This window comes from Typopeltis vanoorti, chromosome 11 (genome assembly GCF_054136105.1).
Source record: "Typopeltis vanoorti isolate ZY-2024b chromosome 11, IOZ_Tvanoo_1.0, whole genome shotgun sequence".
In the NCBI taxonomy this organism is placed as follows: domain Eukaryota; kingdom Metazoa; phylum Arthropoda; class Arachnida; order Uropygi; family Thelyphonidae; genus Typopeltis; species Typopeltis vanoorti.
Window position 1 is genome coordinate 89,659,289 of NC_143559.1, and position 25,866 is coordinate 89,685,154.

Here is a 25,866-nt window from a genome sequence, read left to right on the forward strand (position 1 = left end):
AAGATGGTTTAATGTTAAATCTGGTGTGAGACAAGGATGTACATTATCCCCTCTGTTATTCATTATCTATATGGATCACATTATGAAGGAAAGTGGTATTAAACATGATATCAAAATTGGAGATGTTAATGTCAGCTCTTTGCTTTATGCGGATGATGTTATACTTCTAAATAAATCCGCTACAAGTCTGCAAGATTCTCTGACTAAATTGAATAACTGTTGTAATAGATATGGTATGAAGGTCAGCAATAAAAAGACAAAGACAATGAAAATAGGCAGAATCATTGAAAATGTCAACTGTGTTGTCAATGGAGAACCTGTGGAACAAGTAAAACATTTCAGCTATTTAGGCACGATTTTTACTGAAGATGGTAAATTAAATATAGAAATAGACAACAGAATCAGCAAAGCTGGTATGGTGGGAAGTCAATTGAATAAATTCATATGGAATAAAAGAGAAATTAGTCAGAACACTAAATTAGCTGTATACAAGACAGTGTTCAAACCAGTTTTAACTTATGGATCTGAGACCTGGGTCAGAAGTAAAACACTAGACCAAAGACTAGATACCACAGATATGAGAGTCCTGAGAAAGATTAGAGGCGTGAACAGATGGCATCAATGGCAATATCATATTAAAAACGAGGATATTAGGAAAGAACTTGACATTGTCAGCATCCAGGAATGCGTTAGCAGAGCTAATCTCAGGTGGTATGGTCACTTAAACAGAATGGGCGAGGAAAGATTAGCAAAACAAGTGTTCTCTGCCAAGTTGGCAGCAAAACGACCCAGAGGAAGACCAAGATATAGGTGGATTGATACGGTACAAAGTGCCTTAGACGATAGAAATATAAGATCTGATAATGTTGGAGTCTTGACAAGTAACAGACTGATTTGGAGGAAAATTGTAGATAGGAAATTATTAATGATGTAATTTTTTTCATGTAGTACTATCATATCCTGTACACCCCTTGAGGGTACATGGCAGGAATTTGATGATGACGACGACTTAGGCAAGAAAGGTGACCAGCATGACAAGGAAGGCAAAATCAGATTATGAGAAGAATCTAGCCAAGTAGGCCAAAGAATTTTTTCGTTATGTAGTAAGTAAGTGGAAGAATGACTATGGAAGATTAACCTTAATGAGTGATGATGGTCACAAGGTGACAGAAGATAAAATAGTCAAGTTACTGAATGACCACTTTGCAAGGGTATATCATCCTAATGACGTTACTGCTTTTACCTATGTGACAGACACTAATGTGGGAATATAGGTGGGTGAATTGCAGAATCTAAATACAGCTATGGGATATTAGTTTGGGTTTTGAAAGAATGTGCAAGGGAACTGGGAATGCCTCTGACTAGGCTCTTTAATTTAATTATCAGTTCTGGTAGAGTTCTAAGGGAGTGGAAAGAGGGCAAAATAATTCCTTTGCATAAAGGAGGTTCTAAGACTGCAGTAGCAAATTATGGACCAATCAGTATCTCAGGCATGGTGGTAAAAGTACTAGAAAAATGAATAAAAAAGAGAATTCGAGAATGGGTAGATAAAAATATGATACTGTATGAGGTCAACATGGCTTTTGTGATGATTCGGTCATGCCTTAGTAATTTACTAACTTTTTATAATAGAGTACACAGCTGAGTTGGATAAAGAAAGTAGCTATGCTACAGCAAGCCCTCGATTAATGCGCCCCCGATTAGTGTGTTTTCAATTAGAGCGTAATTTTTTTTCGATACCCAAATTCGATTAGTGCACCTATATACATCTTGCAAATAAATGTTAGAGATTTTAAAAATTTTGAATCTATACATTTTTTATGGCTAACTATTTAAAAAAAAATCACCCACTAGGTTGAACTAATTTAATTACCGATTTGAAACATTTTACAAAGTTATTTTTTAATGGCATACTACACTATTTCCATGTACACTATGTTCCAAATTTATCGCCAACATTTATGTCATCTGCTTTACATAGCATTTTCCTGATCATATCTCGTGCAATTGTTTTCCTTACTTTTTTATTTTAAATTATTTTCCTACCCTTTAATCATGAGTAAAAGAATTAGTGAGCAAAAAATAGAAGTGTGAAAATGATTCGAATAGTAATCTGATTGGAAGAAAAACTTGAAATAATAAAGAAAAATGAACAAGGCGAGTCCAGAGCAAAGATAGGACAAGAACACAAAAATAGATGAATAAACTGCTGAATACAAAGAGAAAGGTAAGGCTGCTTCAAGTTCATCATGCATACACTTGAAATCAAAGTATTATAATGATCGAATTAGGGAGACGTCTTTTTACATGGATCGACGATTGTAACCAAAAACAGATCCCGCTAAACACTGGCCTTATTAAATCAAAAGCATTGTCTCTTTGTAACCTTGAAAGAAAGGGCTATCAATGATGGAAAAGAAGAAGAGTTCCACGCTAGTGCTGAGTGGTTTGAGCGTTTCAAAAAGAGAAATAGCCTACATAATGTTCTAATCACAGGCGAAACTGCAATTGCAGATAAGGAGATATCCAGAGATTTTGTAGAAAATTGTGTAAGAAGAGGAACTATTGTGATCAACAAATATTTAATGTCAATGAAACCAGCCTTTTTTGGAAGTGAATGCCTTCCAAGAGTTTTCTAACCAAATCAGAGAAATCTCAGCCAGATTATAAAGTCGCAAAGTCGAATGAAATTACTGCTAGCAACATGTGAGCCATTGGAAGCATATTCTTCCACATTGTGCAAATGATTTTAGAGGCTTTTCAAATGAATCTAAGTTAATTAAATCTCATTCTGAGAAGGTGAGTGATTCTGACCTGCTAAATTTAGATGCACAGCGAAAGATCCTGAAGAATGTGAAGAAAATTTAATCACTGACAAGCCCAAAGAGATTTCACAGAAACAATTTGAAAATAGTTTTTGTACAATCGAAGTTTTTAAGCAGCAATGCTTAGCGATTGACCCTAGTGAAGAGAGAACCAGTAAAATTTGCAGAAGAGGCAATAGGGCCATTCCGTCAGTTGTATGAAAAAAAGAAACAGAATGCTCGCCAAACTATGTTAGCTCAATTCTTTGTTAAGAAGTAGAATAATAAATTTATATTCTGAATATGTTTTATTGTCTTTCAGCTTCATGGTTTTCCTTTAACGTGGCCATGAGACATACCCTAATTCTTTTATAAAAAAAATTAAGGGTCAAAAAAGAAATTTGAGGAACGAATATACGAAAATAATATACTTTTTCCCATAGGTTATTATATTCAATTAGTGCATTTTTGATTCAAGCGCCTGTTTTAAAGAACGCATTAATCGAGGGATTGGTGTATATGCTAATTCTGCTGGACTTTGCAAAGGCATTTGACAGAATACCACATGGAACTCTGTTACGCAAATTAGAACAAATGGGGATGGATATGATACTGGTTAAGTGGATAAGAGGGTGGCTTCTGGACAGATATCGATATCAAAAAGTGGTTTGTGGAGAGGCAGAATCGAGGCAAAAATAGGTGACTAGTGGTGTGCTGCAAGGTTCAGTGCTGGGACCATTGCTGTTTAATTTGTATATAAATGATATAATAAATAACCTGAAAGGAAATATTCAGTTGTTTGCTGATGATGCAAAATTAGATGCGCCTGTTTTAAAGTTAATCAAGGTGAAGTGGAGAGCTTGCAGGACAATTTAAATAGGCTGTCAGTTTGGGCAAAAGTTAATGGGTGTCAGTTTAATGTTGAGAAATGTAAAGTTATGCATTTTGGGCTAAACAGATTACAAATCATGTATCGCATTGATGATACACCAGGAAATAGATGAAGCTAGAGATTTAGGGGCGGTGGTGGTGGTGGCGGTGGTTGTAGACAGAGAGTTAAAGTTAAGAGGACATATTGCTAAGGTGGCCCATAAGATTACTTGGCTATTGAAGTAATCCATTAACAAGTGGAGATAAAGAAGTTGTTATTCCTCTTTATAAGGATTTGATACTCCACATCTGGATTACTGTGCCTCAAGTCTAGTTCCCTGGGGTTTCTTTGGGATGAGGAAACAGTGGAGATTATTCAGAGGCGAGTGACTGAGATGGTGAGTGGCCTATGAAATCTTCCCTATGAGGATAGATTGAAGGTGTGTGTTATTCCTCTTTATAAGGATTTGATACTCCTACATCTGGATTACTGTGCTCAAGTCTAGTTCCCTGGGGTTTCTTTGGGATGAGGAAATGGTGGAGATTATTCAGAGGCGAGTGACCGAGATGGTGAGTGGCCTATGGAATGTTCCCTATGAGGATAGATTGAAGGTGTGTGGATTGCAGAAGTTTGTTGATAGGAGAAAAAGAAGAGGGATATGATAGAAACATTTAAGTTGCTTAAAGGGTTTTATAGGATAGATGCAGGGGAAATGTTTTAGCACTTGGCTAGAGGGAGCAGAACAAGGGATCATCCCTGGAAGTTGAATAAAGGTGTGGTTAGCCTACACTTGGATAAATAATTAAACAAGACTATAATTTTTGTCAGTTATAATTTATTAACATGCCATGTCCATAACAGTTAATTATTTCTTAAAGGTAGGTTGCTTTATCTAATGTAAATTCTCTATATGTGTAGGCTTGCATTATTCATGCTAACCATAAAAAAATTAACTTCTTATGTTTATTCTGTCTTGTTCACAAAGGTTCTATACTGAAAAGTACAGAAAGGAAATTTGCTGAAGCAATCTATATGCTTCGTGTATAGAGGCTTAAGTGCTGTGAAGACATAATGTTGGAGGTTTAATGGATTTTTTACAACACTTAGAAAGGATTAAAAAGAATTTAATACTTCCTATATTTCGTCCTAGTCACTAGGACATCTATGGGGATTACAAAAATAACTAATGTAACATAACACAAATATCATACAATACTAAGCCCAACCACATGGGTGACACTAAAGTCCTATCTAGGTGGAGCGCCCTCTAAGGGCGGTTGTAGGTGGCCTGGAATATAAAATAGGATCTCTGGTGATGAGTGTTTCCCAAATTTTCGAAAGCTTAATGCAACCGTATTTATTAAGATTTGGTTGATTTCTAAGAGCTGCTGCTGCTTCTAAGAATAGTCTCTCTTTCTTGAATTTGCTGTGATGGAGCATGGTGGTTTTCTTCCATGATACTCTGTGGGTGGTGTCCAAGACATGGTCAGCCAAGCCTGAATGACCATAGTTGTGTTTACAGATGTAAGACTTGTGTTCCTCTAGCCGGATGGATGCTGATCTGCCTGTCTGTCCAAAGTACTCCAGCTTACAGGAACAGGGTACTTTGTAAACTCCAGGCAGAGAGAGAGGAGGGAGCTGATCTTTTGTAGAACAGATAAGGGTAGTAAGTTTGCGGTGGGGTTTATATGCTGTGTGTAGGTTGTACTTTTTTAGAATCTTGGCTATTTTTTCGGATGTGCCATGGATGTAGGGTATGGTGATGGCATTTTTAAATTCTTGTTGACGAGAAGGACCGGGAATGGGAGAGGAACTAATTATTTTTTTGTTACTGTGATCGCTGTAGCCATTGGAGAGGAAAGTGTTGTGTATGTAGTTAAGCTTAGTAATGAGGGCGGTTCCACTGGAACAAAGATTGTGGGCTCTCTTGGTAAGAGTTTTAATAATGCCATATTGTTGAGAGGGGTGGTGGTGTGAGAGTTTGTGAATGTATCTGCCTGTGTGTGTGTGGGTTTTCTGTATACAGTGGAGGCGTGTGACTAAGGTGTCTAGGAAGGGTAAACAATTGTTCTTTTCCTTTTCCATAGTAAACTGGATTCTTGGATGTAGGCTATTGAGATGACCGAGGAAGGAGTCTAATGTGTCTGGGCCATGAGACCAAATAGAGAACACATCATCTACATATCTTAGCCAGATAGAAGGTTTGAGTGGGGCTGGGTCTATGGCTCGTTTTTCAAAATCTTCCATATAGAAATTAGCAAGGGGGGGACCCATGGCAGTTCCCTCTATCTGCTTGTAGATTTTGTTCTTCGAAGAAAAATACCCAGAGTTAATGGCAAAGGAAAAGAGATCTAAGATGTCAGAAGGGAAAACTTTTTGTAAGAGAGATAAGGTGTCAGTTAAGGGAATATTAGTAAACAAAGAGGAGATATCAAAGCTTACCAATATGTCTGCTTTATTCAAGGTTAAATTTTCTATGAGGGCTTTAAAGTGGGTCGAGTTTTTTATATAGGAAGTGGACCTACCAGTGAGGGGCGTCAGAGAGTTGGTCAGCTGTTTAGACAGTCTGTAGCAAGGTGCATTGGTGGCATCTACTATAGGTCTGAGTGGGGAATTGGGTTTGTGGATTTTTGGTAAGCTGTAAATTCGGGGGGGGGGGGGGGGGAGCGGAAAGGTTTAAGTTTTTTCGTGATGTCAGGGGGCCAGGAAGATACTTTTTTAAATAAGATTTTTAATTTTTTAACTTGTGTTTTTGTGGGGTCGTGTTCTAGCGGGATGTAGGTAGCGCGATCGCAGAGGATAATATTCATTTTGCGATTGTATTCACTGGTATTAAGAATGACTGTGGCATTAATTCTTGTTAATCCTTTCTGAGTGTTGTAAAAAATCCATTAAACCTCCAACATTAAACCTATATGCTGTTCTATAGGTCCCTATGAGTCTAGCTCAGCTAAGTGATATCTGCTCTCTATGCCGTATATTCCATGAATTAACTTATAAACTTCAGTTAGTTTCCTCTTCCATCTCTTAGTATTATATGCAGTGTTTTATAATGAATATGAATATGTCGCTATCATGATATAATCTCTCCATGTACTTAATCCATTAAAAATCTTGGTGGCTAAAGTTATAATAAAGTATTGTTCTGAGATATATTATGTGTGGACATCCCTGCTTCCTCCCACTGATCACTTTCAGATGTATTACATTGCTGTTGGATATGTTCAGCTTACCTAATTCTAGCAGTGTAGATGGCTATGAAAATTTGCTGATAATTATGCTGTAAATAAAAATTTTCTAAATTGAATCCATCTAACATCGTTATTAATTAAGGATAAATAACTTCCTTTAGATTGTGATATCCTTACATTAGTTTTAAAACTATCCATAACACATACAGTACCTCAAAACTGCAATGCTTATATTGAATAAGTAATGCATTTCTGAGGTACCCTTGGATTTCTAATGCCTAAAGAAAAAAGAATAAAGTCACATGCTTCAAATATGCTTTTGTAATGAAACTGTAATATGAAAGTGCATTAATTTTTTGCTTAATTCAGGTGTCCTTCCTACTCATAATGCTATTTTGTACAATTCTCCATCATGTTATAATACATTATCTTCAATGGGTGGACATTCTGTTGCTTCTTCTGTCAGATATCCTGCTCTTCCAGCACCGATGCACTTTGCGTCTAAGATGCCGAGGAATGTGTCGAAAAATCCTCATCCGGTTCTCTCATATCCTTCTAATGGTAAATAAATTTCTTTGATCTTATTCCTTATTAAATTTAATTGCATATTTAAAAAAAAGCATTGTGGCTCCACAAAGAAATATGAGTAAAATAACTATATTTGTAGTGTTGATTTTTATATAAATAACAGAGTCATAAAAGTTCAGATAGAGGTAGATAGCTCAGAGGAAATTACAGATGCAGCAGTAGGTTATTGTTTCTTTCCTGCAGGTTTTAGCTCTCTCAGATAGTGCTATTGGAGGAAGAGTGCATGGACAGAGGTAGCAAGAATGAATGAATGAAAAGAATGTGTGATTAAAATGATGAATCTGAGGTTAGACTGAAAATTGATGTTTGTTGGTTGGTTGATTGATTGCAGGTTAATTTACATAATGGGTTTTGAGGAGAGTTCTGGGATGATATCACATTCAGGTGAGTATTTCAAATGGAAGTATCTTTAGAAGAGATGAACCAAAACAAAGAAATTGTGTGCACCAACAAGGAGAGAGAAATATAGAGGTGTGAGAGAGAGAGAGCATTACTTACTGATTTTTTTGAACAGTACAAAATTTTGAAAATTTCCCAGATATATTTGATTAAGAAATTCAGTTATTGTTGATCTAATTTGAGATTACTTTGTGACTGATGTTATCGCACCAATGTATAGTTCTCCTATGGATTGGGCAATAGCAACAATGTTATTTTGTCCAACTTAGAATTTGTGAGATGTTTTCATCGTGAAAGCCGAAAGATTTGTGGCAGGAAAATGAAACTGATGAGTGAGTGTTTAATAAGTGTTTTGAGAGTGACTGCGGAGAGAACAAATTTATTTATTTATTTATTCTTATGGCAAAAGAAATACAAAGCAACTACAGGTCAATGTCCAGTCCAGAAAGCCAATCCAGGGCCTCATCCCTCACCTCATGGATGTCCTGGAGGTCACCACCATGAAATTTGGCACCTTGGGTAGTCATTCACGATATGAGTGATTGTCTGGACCATGGGGGAACAGTCACAGTGGGGGTGGTCTGACGGTCTCCATTTATATAGTAGGTAACCACATCTGCCTGGTTAGTTCTGACCCTGTTGATAGATGACCAAATCTTCCTAGGAAGAGCAAAACCAGACTGCAGAGCACAGGGATCTTCAACCAGGAAGCCATTTGTTGGAAGATTGTTGGACCAGTGTTCTCTCCACATGTCAGGTGTTGATGGTAAGGCAGCTGAAGAGAGTTTGTCCATGGACCAGAAAGGGTTTCGTGGATTTATGAGACTCTGGTGCAGGGGTATAATAAAGTAATGAGCGGGTGGCTCATTACTTGATTACATTCTTTAATCGTGTCTTCTCTATATTTGGTCGAGCAGTGTTAGATAGGACAGGCAGCCAGGGGAGAGGGGTGCTTCTCAGTGTCCCACTAATTGTGCGCATGGTAGAGTTTACTGGCGCACAGTATTCTGCTGCATAGAACATGAGGGGTAGTGAAGACTACCTTAGGACTTCTGCACCACAACCCCAGGGTTGTTCCAGCAAGCCCTGAAATGATATTACTTCTCGTTTTAATTTTTTGGGGCAGGTTGGTGATGTGCCTTTTATAGGTTAGGCTTCTGTCCAGGCTCACTCCAAGGTATTTCGGCTGAGGCTTATGTTCTACCATTTTGCCACAGAAAGAGAGGTTGAGGTGTTGATTTTCCTCTGCATTGTTCAGGTAGAATGCTGTGGACATAGTTTTTTTTTTTTTGGATTTGGCTTTAGGTACTTTTCCGGGATGTTTAGGTCTGTGTTCAAGGTTGTTTCCAGGTTGGCAAAGGAGGTAGATTGGTTTAAGATCGCTAGGTCATTGGCATACATATGTTTGCTTGAGCTAGTATGTGGTAAGTCGGACATGTAGATGTTAAAGAGTGAAGGGCTAACACAGAGCCCTGTGGTAGACCGTTGTGGAGGAATCTTGGCCTGCTCTTTTTTCACCAATATGGACTTGGATCTTTCTGTTGGAGAGAATGGATTCAAAAAGCTGGAAAGTTTTTTGCGCCTTATAATATTGCCTAGCTTTAGGAGGAGGCCCCCTGATCCAGACTGTGTCATAAGCTGATGTTAGGTCAATGAAAGTGACTCCGGATTTGAGTCGCTTTCATTGACTCAAATCTGACAACATCTTCCAACCTGAAGCCAGCTTGTTCAATTGGGAGTGCTCTTTTGATGAGTGGTGAAATTCTTTTAAGGAAAATTCTTTCTCCTTAACATTGTTTTGATCTTTCCCTGGTTTGGGCACAGTAATTATTTTGGCTTCCTGCCACAGTTTTGGTAGTTTTCCGGTTATAATTTTTGAGAAAAGGACAGCCAGAGAGAACAAATTGCATGATATTAAAGAAGAGAGTATTGATAGAAGACCAGAAAATGTAAATATTGGGAATAATACTGAAAGTTCAAGAGAACATAGAAGATGAATAAGGAAATAGCACTTAGTCTTTCATAGGACAAAGTACAAGATTGAAAGGTTGCAGAAACAGCAAGAGATTGGATGAACTGAGAACAGAAAAAAGCAAGAGAATCTGAAGTAAAAAAGGAAGATTGTAAGAATAAACAAGAGAATGAGCATAAAAAGATAATTTTTATGGTGAATTCTATGATAAGAAGAGAGTACATTAAGAACATGTGACAAAATCTTGTTTTCCTGGTACAAAAATTAATAATATTAGTGATGCCATTTGAATGCAGAAAATGTGTTTTGTTGTTTTGGCTGCCACTTGTGACCAGAGAAATGAGATGCATTGTATGAAGGAGAATGTGAAAGAGATATTGGAAGAAGCCAAAAAGAAGAGTGAGAGAATGAAGTTTGTAAGTCCACTGCCATGCTATGACTGAGGTGTAAGAAGGACAAAAATAGTTAATGAATCAATACATGGATTATTCAGAAGGAATAATGTAGTTTGTGGACCTATTGTCAGTTTGATGGAAAGATTTGTAATGCGCATAGACTGCACTTGAATGGATTTGGAGTTGGGTGTCTAGAAAGACCTTTGTTCACTAAAGTTAAGCAGACTAAAAAACTTAGAGCAGATACAGGCAAGTGTTTGTGAAGATGCCCATGAAGTGAATGAATTCAGGATTTAAAGGAGGTTGGAGCCTAAGGGATTGCTACAGTTTCTATATGTTACTTGCAAAGTGTGAAAACTGGCATTCTGTAGAATGCCGAAAGTGGGACATCAAAGTATGAAACGCTTAGATTTTTACACATTTCCTAGGCATTCTATAGAATGCCAAAAGGCAAATCGGCAAAGTATAAAATACTCCTGGCAGTGACTTTTAATGTCGCAAGGCAAGTGACGTGACTTTCGACGCTCGCCTCAAACAGAGAGCCAGAGCACTTCCTAACCTAACCATTTTTGGTTAGGTTGCGTTTAGGTTAAGTTAGGTTCATGCCACCGGTGGACATGAGAGTAAAGACGATAGAAATGAGAAAATAGAAGGTTGTGATGTTAATATTTTGTATACTCTTTGCTTCAATATTGAGAATGCTGTCAAAGGTAAAATTCGATCTAAATTGAATCTGGAAATACAGGCTGAAAAAATGAAAATGGATTCCAACAATAAATTTCCTCCTGCACCTTTGGGGGAGGGGGGGGGGGGGCACTGCACGAGTTCCTATCCCAGACGTTGACAAGGGACAGGGTGACTCACGCAATCTGCTGGCGGTTGTTATGTGTGTGACAGACGATAGTTTTTACCAACTTGGAACTGCTGAAGGAATTTTAAACCAACTCTATGCCAGATCACAATTCACTTTATGTCCCAAGGACATAAAGTGAATTGTGATCTGGTGATTATGTGATTATGATACTGAGAGTAAGTCCTTGGGATCATGAAATAGCTCTCCGGTCAGCCGCTTCTGCTCTGTCCACGGGTAGCAGCCAAGGGTTCGTGAGGTGTACTTGCAAGACCAAGTGCCGAAATTTGAAGTGCTTTTGTATGAAAAAGGCAGTTAAGTGCAATTGAAAATGTCATTCCAGTCTACCTTGTAGCAACAAGTAGTTCAGCACTGGTCTTTTTCTATTTCTATAGAAAAATCCGGTATCTTACATTTTGTACTTACATTTTCAAATGCATCTTTTCAATAAAAGCCTTTTTCATACTTTGCTGAAGTATTTGTCATTCTATATAATGCCTAGGGAAAGTATGTAAAATATTAAAATAAAACAGACATTTCATACTTTGCCTAAAAACATCACGCATTCTATAGAATACCTGCTTTTCACACTTTGCCGGTAACATATATACTAATGCTAGAAGCATCAAGAATAAGAGGAGTAGTTTTCGGCATTGATTAGTGCACAACCTTGTCAAAAGTTACAAGTATTAGTGTGACTTGACTGACAGCAGATGACAATTGTAGGGATAGAATGTGATGGATTTGGTATTTTCAGGGAGGATAGAGTAGGCAGGACAGGGAGTGGGGTCCTGCTGATGTTGACAGCAGATGAATTGCAGCCAACGAGTAGGATTTTTTGAGGCAATCTGGTGTGAGGTTGAGGCCAGTAGGACAAAATATAAAATTGGTTGCCTATAGGCCAGGGATGATGTGGAAAACATGCATCAGCAGATTAGTACAATGAGCACACATCGAGTAATTATTTTAGAGGACTTTAACTTTAGAAATATTGACTGGAAGGAGAAAAGGTTACATGGCAGGAAAGAAATGGAATTTACACACTTACTGAGAGGGAGTGGACTCAGGGTACAGGAATGCTGGATCTGGTTATAGGATCAGAAGACCTGTCCATAACTTAGGTGGCTACATTGCCTCCAATTGGGGGAAGAGTGATCATGTGGCCTTGAACCTGGGAGGTAGCAAAATGTGAAAATTCCAGTTAAGAAGGGGATATATATGGAACTACAAGGTAGGTAATTATGACATGCTTAGGAGGCATCTTAAAGCAATACCATTGGCATAAAGTTTTGCAAGAGAAGAATGTTCACAGTACATGGGGGATAGTCGAGGGGTTATATGCAGGAAACAGTATCACGCTGTATACCCAAGGTTCGGAGGGTAAATCAGGTATACAGTGTAATACTGTTAGCATCCAGCATTTTTACAAATGGTTTTGAGTTTTACAATAACTTCTACACCATTTTTACAAATGGTGTAGAAGTTATTGTTTTACTGTCATCAAGTGTGACAGGAGAACAATATTCTCAAGTTATGCAGATTTGTATAGAATTAGAAGCTGTACAGATGAGAAGTCTTGAGCAGAATGAACACAAAGACTATGGATGTGATGTGTTTATGCCATGAAAGGCTAATTTATATCAGCTCATGAAGAGAAATACCAAAATTTAGGTATTGTCAAAGGGTAAGAGGAAATTAAGTGAAATAGTCCCGTTTTATTTCTCACAAAGATGCTTTAGTAGCATTGAAGTTCACAAGATTACTCTTGCCTCACCAAAACAAAACAAAAAAAAATATGCAAATAGCCAAGTCATAGTACATACATACAAGCAGGCCAGGCTGGTTTGCGTGTGCAATATACACAGGTGACTAAAAGATTTCAAAAAATATGAGATAAGAGTTTAAATGAACAACAAATGTAACAGAATGGTACATATAATTATGAATGTACGTCGTCTTCCGTTCGGGCCTCTTCAGATCTTCCCGGAAATGAACAAATAAATTCTGAAATTTATTTGTTCATTTCTGGACGTGATTATATAATCACTGTAATTTTTGATTACAATTTATGAAAATATACCTAAAATAGTTCTTTATTTTTTGTTGTATCGTAAATCAACTTATGATTAATTGTTGAGTTCCATGTAAAAAAAATTTGTATAGGCAGGACTAATCCATAGGTAACATTATACTGTAAAGCGGTTTCTTCTGTGTAGGACACTTACTAGTGTCCTACACAGAAGGTTGCAACCAAACTTGTATGCAGCGCCGGCACCTAGTATTTTTCTTGTGTGTGCGATTAATGTTCGGCGCCTTTCCAAAAAAGTTTTTTTTGAATAAATTGTAATAAAACGAACAGGAAATGAAAAACAAATGAAAACCACTCTACAGTATAATGTTACCTACGGATAAGTCCTGCTTATACAAATTTCTTTTCAGAATTCAACAATTAATCATAAGTTGATTTATGATACATCAAAAAATAAAGAAGAACTATTTTAGGTATATTTTCTTAAATTTTAATAAAAAATTACAGTGATTATATAATCGGATCCAGGATAAAATTTCAGAATTTATTTGTTCGTTACCGGGAAGATCTGAAGAGGCCTAAACGGAAGACGACATACATTCATAATTATATGTACCATTCGTTGTTCATTTAAACTCTTATCTCATATTTTTTGACATCTTTTAGTCGCTTTTTCTTCTGCGGCACCTGTGTATATTGCACACTTCGCACACGCCACCAGCCTGGATTGCTTGTATGTTAGTACCATGACTTGGCTAAGGATTAGATACTCTGAAAATTTTGTTCTTAGAGATCAAAACATAAAACTTCAAGACACAGTTCATCTACATCATGACTATAGTGGGATTTGAGCGTGCAGCTAATTGGTTGGATAACGTGAACAGTTATCCACTTAACCAAATAGCCTGGGAAAATCATAAGGAAATCAGCATTTAAGGGCATTTATGGAAGATTTTGAAGCTTTGAATGCTTGAAACCTAACAGATTTTGTTGTACTCTTATTGAACTGTGGTTAGGATTTAAAGTCAGTAAGAGAAGATAATTTATATATAGCAGGAAAAGCCTGGTGAATATGCAGAGCTCTGGGACTCCAGCATTAGCAGTGGAAATATGAAGAGAAGAAGCATTCACCATTGCATATCGTGATGATGAAAGAGAGAGGAAGTTGATCTAATAGTAGAGAGTAACCAGCAAATGATAAGCAGGCTTTTGAGCCAGACCTAGTCAGATATCCTGGAAATGTCAAACATGATCTCTAGAGACCAAAGATGGATCTTCTCTCCCACAAAAAAAAAAAAAAAGAAAAGAAAAGAAAAAGTTATTTTAGCTCTCCAGTTTCACACCAGGCAGTGATTTGGTTGGAAAGACCCTAGTTCAAATCCCATCTAGACCCCAAAGAATCTTTATAAAGACTTTTCATGTGATGGTGAGTTAGCCAGTCTCATATGAAGGTGGAGTTTTTCGGGTATTTCATACTGCAGAACAGGCAAACCAGCCTGCATGGTTAACAGAAAATGTTTTACCTCATAAGCCTTTGTTACCTAGGCCATAATTTCAAACGTCTATTGTGCCATCCAAAACTTGTTTTTATATCTTTTGTGATCTCTGTTTCCTTTTGTCATGCTTTTCTGGTGGTTCTGTTGTTTTTCAGTAACTTCCAGAACATTTTTGGATGTCTTATTATTATTAGATAGACATCTAGGACACAATGTCTTCAGAGAATTCAGAGAAAATTCACTGTAAATTTTGGGTCTTTGGAATCTGGGATGTGAAGCCAGACTAAAAGAATGCAATTTGCAGAGCCTTGAATAGGTGAAGGGATATGATTGAGACATAAGTTGGTGTGAGAGGATTGTTGCCACATTAATGTAGACGAGATTTTTCGAGTAAAGGGAGATTGGCAGAACAAGAGAGCATCCCTTTCAGGGATGCTCTCTTGTTCTCTGTAAGTAGGATAGTGAACAAGAAAGTAATGAGCAGGTTCTATTAATAAGAGTGGTTAGTGAATGAAATGCACTACCTGAGAATGTTTGTGATGGGTGTGGAAACTGTTAATAGATTTAAGCATGGTTTGAAATTTTTGTGTGAGATCTCTTCCCCAATGAATCTTTTAGTTCATCAATCTGATCATAATAATAGTAATCTCCATGAATTTTGAATAATTATCTGAAGACACCCAAGCTAACCATTATTCACACAATGCCTCATACTTTTTAAATAATAAAACTGATAGAGCACTCTCTCCCTATCAGTGAAGAAACATGGAATGTTAAATACAACAATATTAGAGTATACACGAGTAATAGATTGATTTGGAGGAAAATTGTTGATAGGAAATCAATAATAATGTAAAATTAATCATGTAGTGCTGTCATTGTAACTTGAACATCCCTTGAGGGCACATATCAGGAAATTGATGATGATGATGTTAAAAAAAAATTGTCCAATAACACTATAACAAAAGTGATGAGTTTATAGATACCATCAAGCATGTATTTAATGCGGTAATGTTTGGAAAGATACTGCACCATATCTGATTCGAAATTATGATCTATCAGAATAATAATGCTCACAAGAATGCATTGGTTATATTATTATTATTACACCCTGCATGGAGTCGACAGACTCATAGTGGGAGGTTCATTCAACTGAAAACATATTTATCATATACATGGGCGGTCTGAAAAGTTCTCGGCCTAACAATAAAAAAACGAATTTATAATTTCAAAATTATTTTTATTTTTCAACATAATTTCCCTTAAGACATACATTTATTCCAGTGATGCTCCAACACCATTATCCCATCCCTGTAGTGGTTCGCAGTAAGATCTGCAAAATACCCCTCTACAGCTGCAATCACCTCTTGATTCGAAGAAAAACTCTGACCAGCAAGGAAGAATTTTAGTTTTGGGAAGAGATAGAAGTCAGAGGGAGCCAAATCTGTGGAAAATAGGGTGGATGATCCCTTAATTTTCCCATTGCCAAAACATTTTTGTGGGCATTATCTTTCATCAGGGCATTGTCCTGATGAAAGATGATTTTTTTCTTCTGCAAACTGGGTCTTTTCTTACGAATTTTTTTATCTAATCTGCTTAAAAGATCGGAATAATATTCCCCCATTATTGTTTTATCCTTTTCAAGATGATTAAAAACAAAATGTCTTTAGCATCCCAAAACACCGATGCCATGACCTTTCCTGCTGATGGAATTGACTTTGTCTTCTTTGGCGCTGAACAACCAGCTTCTGTCCACTGTTTTGACTGCTGTTTGGATTCTGGTGTGTAATGGTGAATCAAAGTCTCATCCATTGTAATAAATCAATGCACAAAATCAGTTTTATTCTTGTTAAAATGCTCCAAGCACTGTTCAGAGATTTTCATGCGAATGCGTTTTTGATCTGCTGTGAGCAAGCCCAGCGCACATCTTGCACAAAGCTTTTTCATTTGCAATTCTTCATGCAAAATATATCCCTATAAAATGCCTATAATCTCAAAAATTTCGCTTTGACTCTCAGGTCATCCAATACCATATCGTGCACTTGATCAATGATTTCTGGTGTTGTTACAATTTTTGGATGTCCTTCACATGGATCATCTTTAAGGCTAGGTACGGCCACGTTTAAACTCGACAACCTACTTCTTAATTGTCGAAAATGAAGGAGAAGAGTGCCCATAAACTCTTATGAACTTCGAAGGAATTTCTTTTGGCAGTAAACCTTCTTTTACAAAGAATTTTATAACTCAACGATACTCAATTTTATCCATTTCAAGGAATACAGACAACACTTTTGCTTCAGACAGCTATATAAAACAAACTACTTGATAGAATGACTTGCAATTTCACATGGATGCTTATGGATTTAAGCATGTACCAACTTAGAAAAAAAAAATCTTGCCGATAATGTTGCATCGAGGTCGAGAACTTTTCTGACCAACCATCCTCATGAATCTTAAAGTCCTTAACACTCCTTGCATGCATCACTGACAATTCTCCATGTAAAAAATCTACTCCTGACACCCTTCCTCACACACTTTTACATAACTTTCAGGAATGACATCTGGTTTTTCCCTCTCTCCTTCTACTCTTTTTATAATCCCCCTATGGATTAATCTGATAAAATCCTCTCAATAACTTAAACATCTAGCACATCTCTTCCTGCTATCCACCAAACTCTGCAATCCACATCTCTTCAACCTCTCTCCATAGCCAGCATTCCAACATCCCGATATTGTCTTAGCCACTCGCCTCTGGACCCTCTCCAATGTCTCCACATCACATTGAAAACCAGGTGACCAGATCTGAGCACAGGAGTCCAAGTGTGGTCTGATCAGTGCCTTATACAGTGGCACAGTCATTTCCTTATCCTCGCATGTTAGAGTAGTTCTTATCATAGTAGCACTACGATGTGCAACCCTAGCAATATGACCTCTAAACTTCAGTCTGCTATCAACCATCACTCCCAAATCTCTAATCTCATCCACTTCCTGCAGTATGGCACCATCGATATAGTACACAGCTTTATATTTCTGTACTTCAAAATGCAACACCTTGCACTTATTGCTATCAAAATTACAACCCAACCCCACTCTTTTGTCCAACTAAAAATCTATTCAAATCTTCCTGAAGGGATTCAGCATCAGTAGTTCTATTTATAATTCTTATAAGTAGCTTTGCATCATCAACAAATAACTGAAGATCCCTAGTCAGTCCACATGATATATATCGTTTACAAACAAGTTAAACAGCAGGGGCCCAAGAACAGAACCCTTAGGTATGCCACTGGTTACCCTTCTTTTTTTGAGACAGTGCTCCATCATACACAACCTGCTGATATCGTTCAGAGAGCCAATCTCTGATCCATCTAACCAATATACCTGTCTATTCCCATCCTCTGCAGCTTGTACACCAACTTATCATGTGGTAATCTATCAAATGCTTTTGCAAAGTCTAAAAATATCACTGTATATGATTCTCCCTTATCTAACACACTCGTCACCTTATCATAAAATGCAAGTAAATTATTGAAACAGGACCTACCCTTTACAGATCCATGCTGACCTTCATAAAGAATGCCATGTCCATCAATCCAATTCTGTATTCTATTCCTTTCCAGTTGTGGAGTGGTACTATTTTTGTCCTCTTTCCACTTCTTAGGAACCTTAGCCACTGCAAAACTTTAATTAAATAACTAGGTCAAGGGCATAACCAACTCTGATGCACATTATTTAAGCATATGTGGTGCTATGTCATCCATTCCCACAGCCTAATTCACATCTAACCCAACCAACATCTGATACACCTCTGTTTCACTTCCAATTCTCCTAATACTTGCCTCTCATCTATATATATTGTACCAGATGCTGATAAAGTGCTCGTTCAATAATTCTACTATATCCTTTGCAGTTGTTAGTCTGCTGCTATGACTGCTGTCATGGCAGCAGACTGTTACATGGCAGCTGTTAGTCTGCCATGTAACAGTCCTTTAGTTAATTCTTGGCCTGACCAGCTAATCTTCTCTCATCTGCACCTTTTCTTTCCTTACCATGCTCGTCACCTTTCTAGCCTGCACCTTATACTCTTCATGGATCTGATCACCACCAACTGCCTTGTACCTTCTCCATAACATTTTCTTATCCAGCACAGCTTGCTTGATTTCGCTGTTCATCCATTTCACTCCCACTCTATTTACTCGCTTAATCTTTGGTATGTAGTCATACATTGCTTTTGTCAGATACTGCCTTATGAGTTTCCTTGCATTGTCAACATCCTTTCTGCTCAGCTCATCTACCCAACGTACTGATGCCAACTGGCTGCAGAGCTTCCTATAATCACCTGCTTTATACTTCCACATGTATCCATTTTTGGCAGTGACCTTTTCTTGTTTCATTATTTCCCAAACAAGTACCTCATGATCACTCTCACCAACTGGCGGTAGTGTCAACACCTCATTAACAACTACATCTTGTGAAGTTATCACCAAATCCAAAACATTAAAGCTTCTAGTTGCTTCAATCACGTGCTGCTTAAGATACTTATCTCTCAGAAATTCCACAAACTCACTCTCCTTGTTCCCATACACTATCTCCTCCTTCCAGTCTATATTCATGTAATTAAAGTCTCCCATCAGGATCACCTTCTTTTTACATGCCCAACTAATTTGAATAAACATTTCACAATCAGTATTCTTTGCATTCCCTGGCCTATAACAGCATCCTATCAGATATACCAACTTGTTTATTTCAACTTTGCACCACACAGATTCAAAATTTCTGCATGTACCATCAACTTCCACACTTTGCAGACACAATTCCTCTACACTCATTAACAGCACCCCCCTCCCTCCTCTTTTCACATCTCTATCCTTCCGGAAAATTGTATATCCTTCTAATTCTATTCCTGACATCACATCCTCCTCAGACAACCAAGTTTCATTTATTCCAATTACTTTTGGGCATACTGTCTCAACCAATGCCACAAACTCAGCTCTTTTGTTTCGAATACTCCTTACCTTACATTTGTGTATAAACATAACAATCGCTGTGTTTGAGACCATCCTACCAGCACCAACATTCTCTATTCTGGCTGCTATACTACACCTCTCTCTTTGGTTTGACTACTCCCATTTCCCTGATCCTGACTGTGATTTCCATTCTTACTTGTCTCATCCTCACCTTTATGCATTCCATCTCCTTGTGCTGCTGCAACCACATCTTCAATCTCATATCCATCTTCCTCCTGCTGTACAATCTGTTGATATGTACTATCCTATTTCACAGGTAGACTCTGATCATTTGCTACATTAACTTCTTGACTCTGTTTCTTCTCAGAAAGCAACTGCTTTCTGAGAAGACACAACTTCAAATGTAATCCATCAGGTTTATACCATTTGAACTTCCCTTCAAATTCACTCCACAGATCTACAAATTTAACTCCCTTTGCCTCACACAACTCAGCCATCTCTATTCATTATCTCTGCTCTCCTTCTCAATTCACTGCTATCATATCTAGGCAACATGCCTATGACTTTCCCAACAACACTATTCTTCTTTACCTTCTGCATCAACTTCTTAAGTTTCTATCAGCATTCTTCTTCCCCAACTAAGTCATTTTTGCCCATGACTACCACTAATTGTGATACTCGGATTTCCTTTTCTGCAACACATCCATTATTTGCTTTATTGTTCCACCAGGAAAGCATGTTTTGTGCACTTTGTTAGTAATCACACCTCTAATGATCGAGCCCCGTACACTGATATACGACTATCCTTTGATTCTTTCTGTATTACATTAACTTCCTCCTTCTCCTTATCATCAGCCAATTTCTCCTTTAACTGTTTAATATCCTCTTCCAGATGTTTCATTTCGCTTCGTTAACTCCTGCCGAAGCTCTTCTACCACAGTCCCAACATTTGCTCCCATTTCTAATCGCGCTAATCTATCCAAACACTTTTCACATACTTTTTTTTTTATTCTTTGTTCAATAATTTCTAGACTGTAACTGAAAATAAATAAACTATCATGTATTACTGAAATAGAGAGCCAAAGACTTATTTATCATACATATCCTCTAGGAGATGTGCTTTACATTGTGAAAAATACTAAGGAAAGTGATCTGGATCTTACTCCACCTTTACTACGAGTTGCCCATAAGGTTGCCTATGCTTGCATCTGCCGAAACTTTTAGTTTCTATATATTCGGCATGAAACTCTTGTAGTTTCTATATTCGTCTAAGAAATAATGTTGGATTCAATATCCACTTAATTTGTACCATCATGTATTATATTTGCAGTGTTTTTTCTTTATGTTTTATTGCTTATTTGCCGAGGTCTGGAGAGTCATTTTACTTTTTATCGTAGAATTTATGCCGATAAAAAAAAAAAACTAACACTGTTCAAACGACTCTTGATAAATTCTTTTGATAAACAAATTGCAATAAATAATGTAGGTACAAGTATTTATTAAACATTTACTTTGCATTCATATTTTATCTTTCTTAAAAGAGTACCATATAAAATGAATTATTAATACAGTAATCGATCATGGACGAATTGTAATTTTTACCATTGGTTATTAGATTTGATTAACGCGATTTTGATATATGTGGTGATATCGAGGGATACCTGTACTTCAGTGGATGGACTGTATCCACTATCAGGTAATTACACTACAACTGAAGCAGTCCAAACATTTACTTTTCTCTATGTGAAAGAAAAAATTTTGAAGAAAAACACTTGTTTATTATATTGATACTGTGTGCACGCCCGTGTAAAATAATTCACTGATTCCCATATACATACTATCCTGCTAGAATCTTTAAGAATCAAATTTCTACCTGTTATAGTAACTACTAGAGTTATACAGTAGGTGATACATTAGCAAATCATCTTTCATTGATCTATTCGAATAATGTATTTCAGGCCATGAAAAATTTTTGAGACAATCTTAATTACATATTAAAATGAAACTTGTCTGATTTCAGTTTCATAATGCTATATTAGCATGCTGAAATGCAGAAAAGGCACAAAATTATTTAAAACAAAAGTGGTAGAGGCAGTACACTTCAGTGGATGGACCTATCCACCATCAGGTAATTAGAACTACAACCAGAGCTTTTTTGAATATTACCTTTTCCTAAAGAGAAGTTCGTTCTCTTTAGTGTAAACACAGTGCATACAATGTCAATATAATAAATGTTTTTCTCTTCAAACATCTACACAAAAATAGTATTATTTTAAGTATAATTTCTGGGAAATTCCCATGCTACTCCTCTAAAACACTATTAATATAATTAACGGCTATTTTAGCCTGTTTTTCTTTAGGAGTGTCCCTTATATTTAATACATTGGCTAACATAACTCAAAAGGGGTATATATATATAAATTAGGGCATTACGGGCGAGTGTAGAAGGCAATTATGGCAGAATAAAAAATGTTGAAAAATGATGTACATACCTTGATTTTGGTTTAAAGATGCCTTCTAAATCCAAGCTCTTGTGGAAAGGGGGGGGAAGAGAGGGAAAGAACACGGGGATGTACTTGGGACATCCCCATGTTCTTAAAAATAATACTCTTAAATAGTATTATTTTTATTTTTTTAAACCAGTCCAATTTTCTCACTATTGGGATAATGCGAGGTTAATTTCAGATGTTTTGTGTAAATTACTTGATGGTGTTAGATAAATAAGTAAGTAATGAAGTAAAATTAGTTAAGATGATAATTTTTTTAAATAAATGATAAAATCAGATATTAATGTCCGAATTGTGTTTTTTAAACTTTGTTTATTATCATCATTCACTTAATATTATCAAATTTTGTAAGCTTGGTATGATCATGTTATGGACTGATGTTTCATTAGGCTATTAATTTAATGTTTCTTTTATAGTGTCCCTCTTATCTGGACTTATTTCAGTTCCATCTACAAGTAGCAATGTTTGCCATTCTGAAATAACAGAAGTTATAATTGCAGCTGACCATCGTGGTTTTGGCTTCCTTCTTCAAGGAACAACATTTACTACAGAACTAATGAATTTTCCACCTATTATTAGTCATATTACTCCTGGAGGGCCTGCTGAAAAGTAATGCTTTTTAAATCCCTGTTTAAATATTAAAAAAAAAAAAAATCATCAGTGGTATTTAAATACTTGAAACAAAAATGTAAATATCTGGAAAGATCAGTCAAAATTTTAATTGTTGGCTCTGCTTGTTAAAGTTTTCATGTGTTTCCATATGAGTACTTATTAGAATCATATCTTTTTCTCCTGTGACTCCCACTAATGAAAGATTGTAAGCATATATGTTAATACCACAAGTGGGTTAAGAATTTTTTTCTATTTTTTTTTTTATTAACTTTTATAATTTCTTTTGTATTTTTAATGATTTTTGACATAGTCTAGAAACCCTGCTCTAGAGACGAACATGGAACTTATATCATGTCACTCATGCCTCCAATAAGCAGCGTGGTGTTCTTCCACCAAGCCATGAAATTCATCTTCCACCTAAATTGGAAGATGAATGTCATTGCCTGGAATACAAACATCCATCCCCATGGTAGAATTCAAACCCACAGCCTGTTCATGGGAGAGTAAGATGTGCTAACCAATCTGATGAGGGAAAATTGTTTCACAATATTTTGCTGAGTATTTTTTATGACTATAAAAGACGTGTTCTAATATTTTTTTCTAACTAGGATTTTATTAGTTTTAATTTTTACACTAGTACTGATTAAGCTAGCCAACCAGATGACCAGTTTCTTTTTCAGGATATATCTAAAAAGAGAACATAAAGAAATCTCTGATAAGCTCTTGCCTGGTTTGCCTTTTTTTTTTTTTTTTTTTTTTGATGAAGAAACTTGCATTTTCAGAATTAAAAAAAAAAAACTTTTCTACCTCCTTATGAGATTAGCTATCTCACCTTCAGCTGAAGATGTCCTATAAAAGTTTTTCACATCCTAGATGGGATTCAAACCCAGGTCATTGCTAACCAAGTGAAACTTTTGTTAATGACTTGGTTGCAGAAGCTCATCCAATTTAGGATGGAAGGAATCTTTCATCAGGCCTCTTTCCTGCCACCTCCATATGGGGTGTGTGTTTTCCTGTAAAACAGAAAAGCCAGTCAGAATATATTCAGTTCACAGAATGATGATCGAAGCAAATGGATCTCATAGCCGTATTTACTTCAGTCCTGATTCCTTCTAATATCAAGCTGTCTGAATGCTCTTGTAGTACTGGAAGACGTAAATCTGCTTTGTCAAGATGAGTGATAAGATGGAAGTTATCTGAGACATTCACCTCTAAGAAAAAGCATTGGTAGAAAAGACTATCTTCACCTAAGATTCCTACATCTACACATGATAGTATTATGCAAAGTTTGTTTGCTAAAAAAAGGTGCTACCATCAAAACTACATGCCATAGCTGCAGGAGTTAACAGGTCATAATCATCATTAAATTCTTGATATGTACCCTCAGGAGATGTACAAGATAATTATGACAGTACTACATGAAAAAGTTACACCATTACTAACTTCTGATCGGTAATTTTCTTCCAAACTAATCTGTTATCTATCAAGACTCCAATATTATCAGATCTTATATTTCTGTCTTTTAAGGCACTTTTTACTGTATCAATCCATCTACATCTTGGTCTTTTTCTGGCTCTTTTTCCTGCCTACCACCTCAGATTTGCTCTATTAACACATTCCTGAATGCTGACAATGGCAAGTTCCTTCCTTAATATCCTCATTTTTAATGTGATATTGCCATTGATGCCATCTGTTCACTTCACTAATCTTTCTCAGAACTTCAGTCTCTAGTCTTTGATCAAGTGTTTTATTTCTAACCCAACTCTTGGATCCATAAGTTAAAATTGGTTTGAGCACTGTCTTGTATACAGCTAATTTAGTGTTTTGACTAATTTCTTTCTTATTCCATATAAATTTATTCAGCTGACTTCTTATCATGTCATCTTTACTAATTCTATTGTCTATTTCCATATTTAATTTACCCTCTTCACTAAAAATTGTGTTTAAATAGCTGAAATGTTTTATCTATTCTATAGGTTCACCAAATCAGGATACAGTTGATGTTTTCAATGTTTCTACATGTTTTCATTGTCTTTATCTTTTTATCGCTTATTTTCATTCCAAATTTATTACAACAGTTATTTAGTCATCGAATCTTCCAGACTAGTACTGGATTTATTCAGAAGTATAACATCTTTAACATTGCCAATTTTGATATCAGATTTAATACCACTTTCCTTCATAACGTGATTCATATAGATAATGAATAACAGTGGAGATAATGTGCACCCTTGTTGCACACACCTGATTTTATCTCAAACCATCTTCCTGTACCTCCTACAAGGCTAACTGCTGACTTACAGCTTAAATAGAAACTATATATTGCTTGATAAAATGTCCCATTTACACCAAATAACTGTAGCATTTTGAAGAGCTTTCCTCTTGGCACCTTGTCATATGCTCTTTCCAGATCAGCAAAACTTAAATACAAATCCTTGTTATATTCCCAAGATTTCTAAACTTTGTCTTAAAGTGAAAATCTGATCCTGACAACCTTTATTTGGCCTGAATCCTGCTTGTTCTTCACCAAGCTTCCTTTTCACAATTTTTCTTAGCCGTTTCTCAAGCATACATAAATCTTACCAGAAACACTCAATAAGGAAATATCTCTGTAATTTTCACATTCAGCTTTATTTACCTTTTTTTTTCATAGATGTGTACTATGAGAGCTCTGCTCCAATCATCTGGAATTCAACTCTCTGATCAGGCCTTCTGAATTATGCCATGCAGCCACTGTAATACTTTTATACCTACATATTTGATCATTTCTGGTCGAATTTCATCTACTTCAGCTGTCTTTCCACATTTCAGGTTTTTGACGACTCTTTCTACTTCAAGTATGGATATGTATTCCTGACCTCATTCCTATTGGGAGTTTTCTACCATCATGCTGACACTGCTTATTTCATTTAGCAGTCTTTCAAAGTAATTACTGCAGACTTCTAGAATATCGTGATCTTCGGTTTTCATGTCACCTTTATCGTCTCTGATTCCTTTTACAGTACTTTTTCAATAGTCTCCAGAATATTTTGCTAACTTCCTGATATTTATTTTCTATGTTCCTACCAAAGTCTTCCTAGGACTTTTGTTTAGCTATTCTGGATTAGAGAAACCACCAATCTGTCTCTAATACAGATTATTTTAATAATAAGGTGTGACACCTTTTGGCTACTTGTATATGGAAATGA

At 36.4% G+C, this 25,866-nt stretch overlaps 1 protein-coding gene across 1 annotated transcript in view; it reads left to right on the top strand.

The window, feature by feature from the left end:
• Nucleotides 1-25,866, top strand: part of LOC150101837 (glutamate receptor-interacting protein 1-like) — a 369,473-nt gene that overhangs the window by 238,069 nt on the left and 105,538 nt on the right. The window contains exons 10-11 of the mRNA XM_090400065.1: nucleotides 7,236-7,427; nucleotides 22,483-22,675. Of these exons, the coding sequence (XP_090256191.1) occupies nucleotides 7,236-7,427; nucleotides 22,483-22,675 (385 nt within the window). The remainder of the gene's footprint in view (nucleotides 1-7,235; nucleotides 7,428-22,482; nucleotides 22,676-25,866) is intronic.